General features: G+C 40.6%; 1 protein-coding gene across 1 annotated transcript; it reads right to left on the reverse strand.

Annotated features, from left to right (window-relative positions):
• On the reverse strand, nt 1–5,135 carry aurka (aurora kinase A). The gene is made up of 9 exons (XM_027021583.2): nt 4,872–5,135; nt 4,326–4,394; nt 3,765–4,074; nt 3,637–3,676; nt 3,230–3,421; nt 2,773–2,911; nt 1,543–1,691; nt 1,230–1,404; nt 1–663 (listed from the first exon to the last, which is right to left on the reverse strand). The coding sequence occupies exons 2-9, from the start codon at nt 4,389–4,391 to the stop codon at nt 484–486; spliced, it is 1,251 nt and encodes a 416-aa protein (XP_026877384.1). The 5' UTR covers nt 4,392–4,394; nt 4,872–5,135; the 3' UTR covers nt 1–483.
• Nucleotides 5,136–10,991: the final 5,856 nt, after the last annotated feature.

Raw genomic sequence — 10,991 nt, forward strand, 5'->3', positions numbered from 1 at the left:
AAGTGGACATTAGCATTCTTTTATTCACCAAGATCCTATTAAGTGTGAGTTCAATGAACTAAAGCCCAGAAACACAAAACCCAAACAGTTGTGGTAAAAGCACCTGTCTCAAATGGACACATTTTGCACTCATCCAGGGAAAGAACACCGAGTACTTATCAAAATGCTAAAACTGGCAACAGTCAAGATGCATCATTGTTTCCGCAAACAATTTCAGCGACATATAAAAATCCATTTATTGTTTCAAGTAATAACAGGTAGATCATCTCATAATTCTGAACAGATAAATATTTACAGGAGATAGATAAGACAGGAAAGTGGCACAAGAGTCAAGATGACAAAACACACGTGGTCCTGCCCAGTGTCTGGTTAGAAGGAAGTCTTGCTCAGGGTTCCTGTTGCTTCTCTTCCAAACATCAATAATCCACAGGGTTTCAACTTCATCCACCAGTCACCATCCCAACCAGCAAAACGAGCTCCTCTTCACTGTCCAACCTTGGCGGCTGGTGTAAACGTGGTAGGCGTCTTGATGGAGTTCTCCACGACCCAAGGGTGCATCAGGACTCCGTGGATGGGGAGCCGGTGCATGGGGTTGTGTTTCAGCAGTCTGCCGATCAGGTCACGGCTTCCCTCGCTCACGTGGGCAGGGTAGGTGAACTCCACCTGCGCCAGGGTGAACAGACAGCTCAAACATTTTCCAAGCCAGCACAAAGCACTGGTCATCTCAACACTGAATGAAGCAGACACCAGCTGGAAGGGGAGGGGGGGTAAGCGTTATATGCATGTAACAGTCCTGAAGGCCTTTGGTGCCATTTTTGCCCAGTACAATGTTTTGGTCAAGCTTTTTTAAAAAAAAAAACAAAAAAAACCACCATTTAGTAGCATTTTCCCCAAATATACAAATATGAAAGGAAAAGCATGGTTTAATCTTCCGTTTAGGAGAGGGGCAGGACCAGCAGTCCGACCGCAATGAGAGATGTGGGAGTTGGCACAGCAAGACATGGAGATGACCTCTCAGATGCAATGCACTCAATTCAGTTCAGATAAAGCTTGAAACTGTTTACAAGAAGTGATGGGGTCTGTGTATTCACTGAGGATGGGCAGAGGAAGGGCATACACAGCAGGCAATCAGATCTGCTCATGTTCAAAGATCACAAAGGACCATCTACCCCTGCCACCCATGGACCTTTTACCACAAACCACCCCGTCTACCCCTGCCACACACGTACCCTAGAGATCTTGCGGTAAGTTTCTTCGTGGTTCTTCGTTTCGAAGGGAGGACGCCCAACCAGAAACTCATAGCAGAGTACCCCAAGACTCCAGAGATCAACCTTCTCATCATGGGTCTTGCCCTCAATCATCTCTGGGGGAAGGTAGTCCAGGGTACCACACAAAGTCGATCGCCTGTCAGTAAAACCAGCCGAAAAATCATTTAGGCATGCATGTATATGAAGCATTTTGCACAGCTGACGAAGGGCCTCTGTACAAACGCATCCTGTTTCTAGGGAAACCTTGTGCACCAATACTGAATAAGAGCCATACCGGGAGGAAGGCGTGTGGACAGACCACCCAAAGTCAGCGATCTTCAGCTCTCCGTTGGACCCCAGTAACAGGTTCTCTGGTTTAATGTCTCTGTGGATCACCTTCTTCGAGTGGCAGTAGTAGAGGGCATCAGCCAACTCCATGATATACTGCAAACAAGCCACCGCAAACCATCCGTCAGGAAAAACACAAACTCATCACCATTAGCCGGCTGCATCAGGCTTTGAAAAAGACAAAACAAAACAGGGACATTCTATTCTGGCTTTACATTAGACTAACTGCATAACAGACCAGGGTACCATACAGAACTGCACAAGGTAATCTTAACATTCATGTTCAGAAGCTTCTGTGACCGTCTGAGGCTGTGAGCCACAGCATTCACACACTGGTGATACTCGGTCAGGCCTCTAGTGCAGCCCCACAGTTCCTAGTGACTTTGGGATCTTTTTGCCTTCGATTCCTGTCAAACGCCATTCTCAGAGCTTCACTGGCCGCCAGATTAATTGCTCCCGACATGAGTTTACTGCAGTTTGTCATGGCCACAAGAATATATTGTACAGCATTTAGCTGATGCTTTTATCCAAAGCGACTTACAATTATGACTGACATGAGCAATGTTGGGGTTAAGGGCCTTGTTTAGGGGCCCAACAGTGGCAACAACTCAGCAGTGGACAAGTACCTTAACCACTGAGCTACCACTGTTTGTTAAGCAAATCTTTTTGTAACAAACTTAATAAAATGAAATGTAAATTACATAAATACTACTACACTCAAACATACTTTATAAACACTCTGCGACCATCAATGTTCACTTGTTTCAGACAAATTTTAAAAGTTTCACAAGCAACATTTATTTTGACTAGGAATAAACTTCCCAAAGACAATATAAATGGGTATTTTATAGTGGTGAAACTTTTAAGCAAGCTTTTAAGCCCTACCTCACTAGCAGATGTAAACCAACTTCATTGCTGTCTGGCTTGCATATATTGAATCACCAACACTCAACATCTTGTGATATTACAGATCACCTTCACAAAGTCTTAACGACAAAGGGAAAATCACAGCACGCGTGTTACTGAACTAGCCACTGCTTAACCAAAAGCACCTTTACACCTAACAGAAAACCAGCTTCTTCAGACCCCCAGTTCCTGGTACCTAGGCAACCAAGCACACCCTTAGTTTAACTGGTTTTTGTAACAGGCCAAGCAACGAAATGACGAGCGAGCTCACCGTGGCACTGCGCTGGTCATCAAACTTCCCACAGCGCTGGAGCTCCCCGTACAGCTCGCCCCTTGGAGCGAACTCCAGGATGAGGTAAACGCGTGCAGAGTCGTGGAAGTAGCCATACAAACGCAGGATGTTGGGGTGCCTGATGTGGGAGGTCAAAGGGCATGAGGGGGCGTGGACAGGCAGGCATACCAAGATCGTCAAATAACTACTGGCTTTAGCCGTCACAGTTGTGGTCAGAGGAACTTTAGCTCTGTCACATTTTCTAACAAGCTATAGTTTGTGCCAGAGACTGTGTGATCTCCCTTTAACCTGCAATATACAGCTCAATTTAAACAAGTCCAAGAAAACAAACATTAAATTAAAATGTTAAAGTTCCACACATTGACCATAGAACCATAAAATACATCATCTTCACCACACAAGCTGAGCAGTAAAGGTGACTATGCAGACAGCTCACCTGAGATGAGACTGGATCTCCACCTCTCTCCTCAGCTGGTGTTCCACACCAGCTTTCTCCAGCTGCTTTTTAAACAGCACCTTCAGAGCCAGGATGAACTTGGTCTGGCGCTCCCGGGCCAGGTACACACTCCCAAACTTCCCTTTCCCCAGCGCTCGGCCAATATCAAAGTTGTCCAAGCTCCAGGGTTTTCTGAGGCACAGTCAAGGTAAACAAAGGGTAAAGGGGTAAAAATAATTGGACAATGCACATTCGATCAAGCAGTGGAGCTGTGGTGCTCTCTCGCCTTCGATGTGCGCACCAGCAATTGGCAGAAGCATGGTCTGAGGCCTTTCAAGGACCTGTCATGTCTAATATTTTTCTCCCTTCTTGTGGTTTTAAGAGAACACGCTGTTTAAAGTACTTACTTTTCAGCACTGGATGTGTTGGTTCTAATAGGTGATTTCTCTAAAAGAAAAAAAAAAAACACGGATTAACAAGTTACAAAATGTAAAGAGAAGTACACACTATGCATGCATGTCAGACATGTGCTTACGGTCAGGTCTCTCCTGTTTCCTGGGTTCAACAGTTCTCACAGGCTCAGACACATCACCAGCTTTAGGCTGGCACGGTGGTTGTGACTTGGGCGGAGCCTGGGACAGAGGCGGAGTCTGAGCAGGGTTGACGTTCTGATCTGCAACATTTTTCACCGCAGAGCCACAAACTGCGGGCTTCGGTTGACTCCGTGGTCTCTGGACACGCTGTGGCCCCTGTGACACGCTTAGAACATGCGTGTGATTTGGCACTGGTGCAGTCTTAGGGCAACTGTGTGAGACTGGAACCCTTTTTGGTCCATCGATTACCCCCTGGTGGAGGTGGGAGAGAGACCTGTCTTTACAACCTTAAAATACATGCTTTGAGGAGATAAACAGATGGCTTGATTGAGTTGTCTGAGATCAATCATCTTGTGACAGACTAATGGAGAAATCCTAAACATTAGGAAAGGCCTTGGTCTTTATAACATCTGAATAAAGGAAAGTACTAACACAGCAGGTAAGTGTCTGCGTAGTATGACGTTTTGTAACGACGTGATTAGAAGACAGAAATGTTAGTTTACCTTTTCACTGTCGGGCTTTGGAACAATCCGGTCTTTTGCTGATCTGATTCTAGCAGCAGGGTCCATACCCTAAACGCAGACATAATACGACGAGTATGAGGAAAGCGGCAAAACGCTCAGCCAGCCATCTACGTTTTTCCATTTTCAATTTAGCTAACCGAGGCTATCGCTGCTGACATAACTAGGTTAGCAAGCTAAAGCCCAGCGCAACTGCTCCGGTTAGCTAAACTTGCTAAAAGAGCAGACGCCTAGTTAGTTAGCCAGCTACTACACTACGTTAACGTTACATCCAGGCAAGATTAACCTTAAACATTTTAACTTTAGTTAAATTCGCAACTACTTAACTAGTTAGCCACTAGCTCGCTGGGTAATGTAGGTTAGCTAACGGTAGCTAGGAAGGCAGCTAGGTAAGATAAACTAGCTAGCCAACCTAGTTAACTAACGATGGCTAGCTAACGCTAGATAATACTTTTAGAAGGTCACCGTAAGCATGCTTTTAATATATTGCTCAATTTTGAAAATAACTTCAAGTTACCGAGCACTCACAATGTTATCGCGCTGGTTTCACCAATAACGGAAAAGCGTCGAAGACTCGAGAAAGATTGAAAAATAACTTCTAGCTAGCAAGCTAGCTACTAGCTGTGTTAGACCACCAGTCGCTCAGTCGTAGGTATAAGACCTAAAAACTTAAAACCTATATGTTTTACTAAAAGCTGACATTTATAAACCGCTAGTTCGCTTAGCACCCAACTGATGCGTTACCAGGGACTACGCTCGTGCATGTGGCGTGTTTAGTTTCAAATGTGCCCCTTTTAAAAGCGGTGATCCTTCCACCGTGTCTGATTGGTCGGACGATGCCCTGTACTTGTCTCCTATAGGCTGTCCGGGATCTGTCGTGTTTGTAACTAAGCCACTTATTTTAATGGCGTGTCTGTACAAAACCTTATCACTTAGTTATTCTGCATGATCTGATCTTGGTTCAGTCTTGATTAAGTGTTTCACGTTTCAAGTATATTTGTCATGTGCACAGAAGGCCATATGCCAACCTTTTAACACAATTCTCTTTGGACAGGTATAGGCGTACTCTACAACGCTAAAAAGAGGTTTTTCTGAAATTAAAAACTCCGTTTCACATATATTCTGTTGTTTGTATTTTAAACCTTCCAGGTAACAGTGCTGATCTAGGATCAGTTGCTGTCAGTAAATAACAAAGGGATCTGATCTCCCATTAGCACTGTTTCTTTAAGAAGCTTTGTGAATAGGATTCAGTTAATCAATATCAATACTCAATATCCTGGACACCCTAGGATTCATACAATCAATATCAATACTCAATATCATGAACACCCTAGGATTCAGTTAATCAATATCAATACTAAGTATCTTGGACACCCTAGGATTCAGTTAATCAATAATCAATATCGTGGACACCCTAGGATTAAGTTAGTCAATAATCAATATCGGTGACACACTAGGATTCAGTTAATCAATACTCAATATCGTGGACACCCTAGGATTAAGTTAGTCAATACTCAATATCGTGGACACCCTAGGATTCAGTTAATCAATACTCAATATCGTGGACACTCTAGGATTCAGTTAATCAATACTCAATATCCTGGACACCCTAAGATTCAGTTAATCAATATCAATATCCTGGACACCCTAGGATTCAGTTAATCAATACTCAATATCGTGGACACCCTAGGATTCAGTTAATCAATATCAATATCATGGACACCCTAGGATTCAGTTAATCAATAATTAATATCGTGGACACCCTAAGATTCAGTTAATCAATACTCAATAATTAATATCGTGGACACCCTAGGATTCAGTTAATCAATATCAATATCATGGACACCCTAGGATTCAGTTAATCAATAATTAATATCGTGGACACCCTAAGATTCAGTTAATCAATACTCAATAATTAATATCGTGGACACCCTAGGATTCAGTTAAGAAAACACAGTTAAATAACAACAAACAATTGGCTTGGTGACGTAACTAAAACTCTCTACTCAAAGCCCATAGAACACTGAAACTTTATTTTGGACACATTAAGAGAATAAACAGTTCATTGGAAAAGATGACCGTGCTTGAAACAGTTCAAGGTAAACAAGGAAGATCAGAAGAATCAATACAAAGACAATAAAACAGAGGAATCAACACAGAAATAAAACAGAAGAATCAATACAGTAAATACAACAAATCATAAGAATCAATACAAAGACAATAAAACAGAAGAATCAATACAGTAAATACAACAACTCAGAAGAATCAATACAAAGACAATAAAACAAGAATCAATACAGTAAATACAACAAATCAGAAGAATCAATACAAAGATAATAAAACCCTATCCACATGGTCACCAGAGTATTAAGTATACAGCACTTATTATTAAAGTTCAGGCACGGGATTAACGATACTCTGAAGTACAGTAAATTGGTCCTAGGACAAAGGGCAGGGAATGCTGGAAACGACCACTACTTCCTCCACATTTGTTAGCTATATTTTGAGGACAAAGCAGAATAGCTCAACGTAGTACATTTCAAATATTTTAGTTACTTTATTGATTATGTATTGTTTTTCTCAGAAACATGGCAACAGCGTAGAACTCAACTCACATATTCACAGTTTATGTTATGAAAAGTTAAAGTTAGCCCAAGAGTAGGGTCTTTGAAATATTCAGACAGAAAAGTAGCCTATCAGTCAGTGTGTATAATCTGAATCTTTTCACGTAAAGTCTGTCTTCAAAAGACAATATCTAACTAATAGATTACCTACGATATCCAGCCAACAGATTACCCACCATATCTAGTCAATAGATTACCCACCATCTCTAACTAATAGATTACCCACCATTTGATTTGATGATTCACTTTCAAGGTGTAGTAATCAGTAGTTATGACTAGTAATTTAGCCAGTTAGTTAGCAAGGTGAAGAGACTCAGATATATGCAATATGGTCACATTAATAAGAGAATTGTGGGCCCTTGTATTTCCACCAATCATCGCTCATTGAATTAGTAAACAAGTGGTCAGAACAACAGACCAGAAATGTAGCTCATGAGCACGTAAGGGTTTTAAAGTTTTGAATGAATGCAGAGTGGTTTGTCCTCTTAAAGTGTAGTTATCCCTATTGAAAACAGTTATCTTCTCTCAAACATTTTTAGCACAAAATTAACGACACACAGTTGCACATTGAAGTACCATGGGGGTAGAAACTGTTCTTCAGCCTTCTGCTTCTATCTTGACTGTTGAGATACCTTTTGTCTGATGGCCATCTGGTAAATAGCACCAAACCTGTATCTTGTGCCAGCTACTTTCAAATTCCATACCTATAGCACATCTAAAATTTCCCTTATTGAGAGTTCTTCAGAAACAAGGCTTTTGGATAGACAGTTGAATAATTAAAAAGTACATTTACTTTCCCTGATAGGAACCTGGTTATTAACACAAATAATTTTTTTCCCCAGCGGCAGTTATGCAATAAATGCCTTTTTGCTGATTCATCTTACTCTAGACATAACACCACATCTCAGACTCTTAATAGACGATTTTAGGAGCAACGTCACCAGAAAGATGCGCACGGAGATTTGTGGCATTGATCTACAGTGATGAGCAGTTAACAAAAGAAAACATGTTTGGATATTGTACGTATGTGTGTTAAAACATTATTCCACCTTTGTCCTTTCATAATGATGAATAAACGCATGCATTTAGATTTAATGACATCTTTCAAAATAAAGGCCTTAATAATGCAATAATGGTGGAATCCTATGAGACTTTTATCTTTAAAGCACCTTATTAAATTTAAATATGGATGCGTCATCATTCCGTAAGGATAACGCTTTGAGCTTAACTTATCTAGTTCATTTTTGTCATTCTTGTAAGGTAACGTATCAAGAATGTAATTCCCCGTTCTTTGTATTGAGAAACTCATGTTTACAGAAAACCTGAACATGGCATACCATACCAAGCTTGGCGGATCAAAATGTCACACATAGGTAACAATAATTGTTTGTAAAACCACCTGAGAAGTAGAATCAAATCTGCAGTACGTATTAGCCTAAATGATTCCCTGCTGCAGTAGCAACACTTAATCCTCTTCCTTCCATTAAACCCAAATAATAGTACATAATAAATTATTATTTTAGTGGCAGATATTACTGCAGGCTTGTGAGTATCGGGACTGGTGGTTGCACAAAATAAGTTCCAATTGCTTTTACGCAGAAGAACGACTTTGTTTTCCAGGGGGCGCTAGTGTACAACCTTATAGGTAAAGACTAAGAAATGCCAGCTTGTGTTAAGACAGCTGTACTCTGTTGCCACCTTGTGTACAGGCTTCAGGAGGAGAATCTAATTATATTCAAATCTACTGTATTATATTACGGACCTACAAATAATTTAAATAAGTATTTAATTATGATATTATTAAAAACTATGATATTAATCAAAACTAATCAGTTAAGAAAATTAAAGTTATTATAAATTAGAACCATGAATATTACCACAGTAATATTACACAGAAACTGTAGTGAACTCTCTGAAACTAATTCGATGTCAGCGAATATAGGGGACAATATGAAAAAATAAAATCCTTTTTTTTTTCGCGAAATACTATACTTACGCATAGCCAAATGTTTATTTTTATATTTTAATTTTAGTTCAGTATTATTTTATATAACACAATATAAAACATTTTCTTTTAAAATATGTTTTCTATACTTCTAACACTGTGACGTATTCCTTAGCTCCCAGACAGCGCTTATTAGAAAACTGCTTTAGCGCTTATAAATGTTTGTTGATATGTTACGTTTTTTTGCGTTGTAATAAACATTTAATAAACCTAAAAGAAACGTTCTGCATTTTTTTAAAAATTGAAGCCAAGAGACACACTAACAGTCGTGCGTTTACACCTGCATCAAGAAAGAAACTGTTGAGTTCATGTGTCTGCCGATATGATGAAGGCGCCGACTGATAAAACCTGGACTGCTGAAATCTCCCGCTAATCAGATTCGGCTGTAAGAACTCACACAGTTGTTCTCGTGTTCTCTAAACATCTGGGGGCTTCTCAGTATCAGTATTCTTTTTCTTCCTGTTTCTGTTAAGCAAGACTTTCTTTAAGCTTCAAGAAAATGTAAAAATATGTCGCATATTGCACAAATGAAGCATTTACAGTTGTTAGTCAAATGCGTGATGCTTGTTTTTGGAATACCTAGATGACTATCTCTATGTTTGAAATTCTTTTGTTTCTAGGAGATAAATTACTGCAGCAGTAATTACCACAGATTTCACACAAGCCATCTCAGAATATTTCACAATTATATGTTGTAGTGTGTGGCTGTATATATGTTGTATGAGATGTTTGTGCTATTGAGTGCAATTTTGCAAATTGATAGGTATGTGACAGACAAAATGATGGTTAAGCATGTCCTGGAATATGAATCTCCAAGTTGTACAGGTCAGTGAAAAGCTCATATAATCTCTAAAGGAATGTAGCAATGTCTCATGTACCGATGAGGGACAAGGAAATTAATTCCTCAGATGTGCTCTCTTTCAGTTAAGTTTCAAAATATTTATTCTGGTTGAAATAGCATTACATATTAAGACATTATTAAGTATTATGTTAAGACATTAAGTATGCATTGAATTTGTGTGTATATGGGCTTGTATGTGTGAGTGTGTGTATGTATATATGTGTGTATGGGGTTGTAGGCGTGAGTGTATATATGTCTGTGTGTGTCTATGGGCTTGTATGTGAGAGTGTTTGTGTGTATATGTGTGTGTGTGGGCTTGTGGGTGTGAGTGTTTGTGTGTACCTATGTGTGTATGTGTATGGGCTTTTAGGTGTGAGTGTGTGAACATGCATATATGTGTGAGTGTGTGTGTGTGTGTGTGTGTGTGTGTGTGTGTGTGTGTGTGTGTGTGAGTGTGTGTGAGTGTGTGTGTGAGTGTGTGTGTGTGTGTGTGTGTGTGAGTGTGAGTGTGTGTGTGTGTGTGTGTGTGTGTGTGAGTGTGTGTGTGTGTGTGTGTGTGTGTGTGTGTGTGTGTGTATGTGTGTGTGTGTGTGTGTGTGTGTGTGTGTGTGTGTGAGTGTGTGTGTGTGTGTGTGTGTGTGAGTGTGTGTGTGTGTGTGTGTGTGTGTGTGTGTGTGAGTGTGTGTGTGTGTGTGTGTGTGTGTGTGTGTGTGTGAGTGTGTGTGTGTGTGTGTGTGTGTGTGTGTGTGTGTGTGAGTGTGTGTGTGTGTGTGTGTGTGTGTGTGTGTGTGTGTGTGTGTGTATTAGTAGAAAAGGCAATGGCAGGTCTTTTTTCCCTTGTTCAGAATGTGCAGAACATCAGATGCATGCAGCTCGTAGCTGGAGTAGCCGTGCAGGCAAGAAGAGATGAGTGAGCCGTACAAACGTCCACTTCTACTTGTCACGTATCCATGACACCCAGAAGGTTCCTCCTAGTCCAGCGCACCTGTGGGCCGTTTGATTCCCAATTATGAGAAAAATGGCCAAATCGAAGCCTCTTGAAGATCAAAATCAGTTTGACCTTGTTGCTTCACTCTTGTTTTTTTGCAAAGAAAACAGGTTCCTCAAGGAAGAAACATGATAGCATCTACATGGCATCGTCAGGACTGTTCTGGTCTGCTTGTTAGAACAACCCAACA

Source organism: Electrophorus electricus, chromosome 6 (genome assembly GCF_013358815.1).
Source record: "Electrophorus electricus isolate fEleEle1 chromosome 6, fEleEle1.pri, whole genome shotgun sequence".
NCBI classification, from domain to species: Eukaryota; Metazoa; Chordata; class Actinopteri; order Gymnotiformes; family Gymnotidae; genus Electrophorus; species Electrophorus electricus.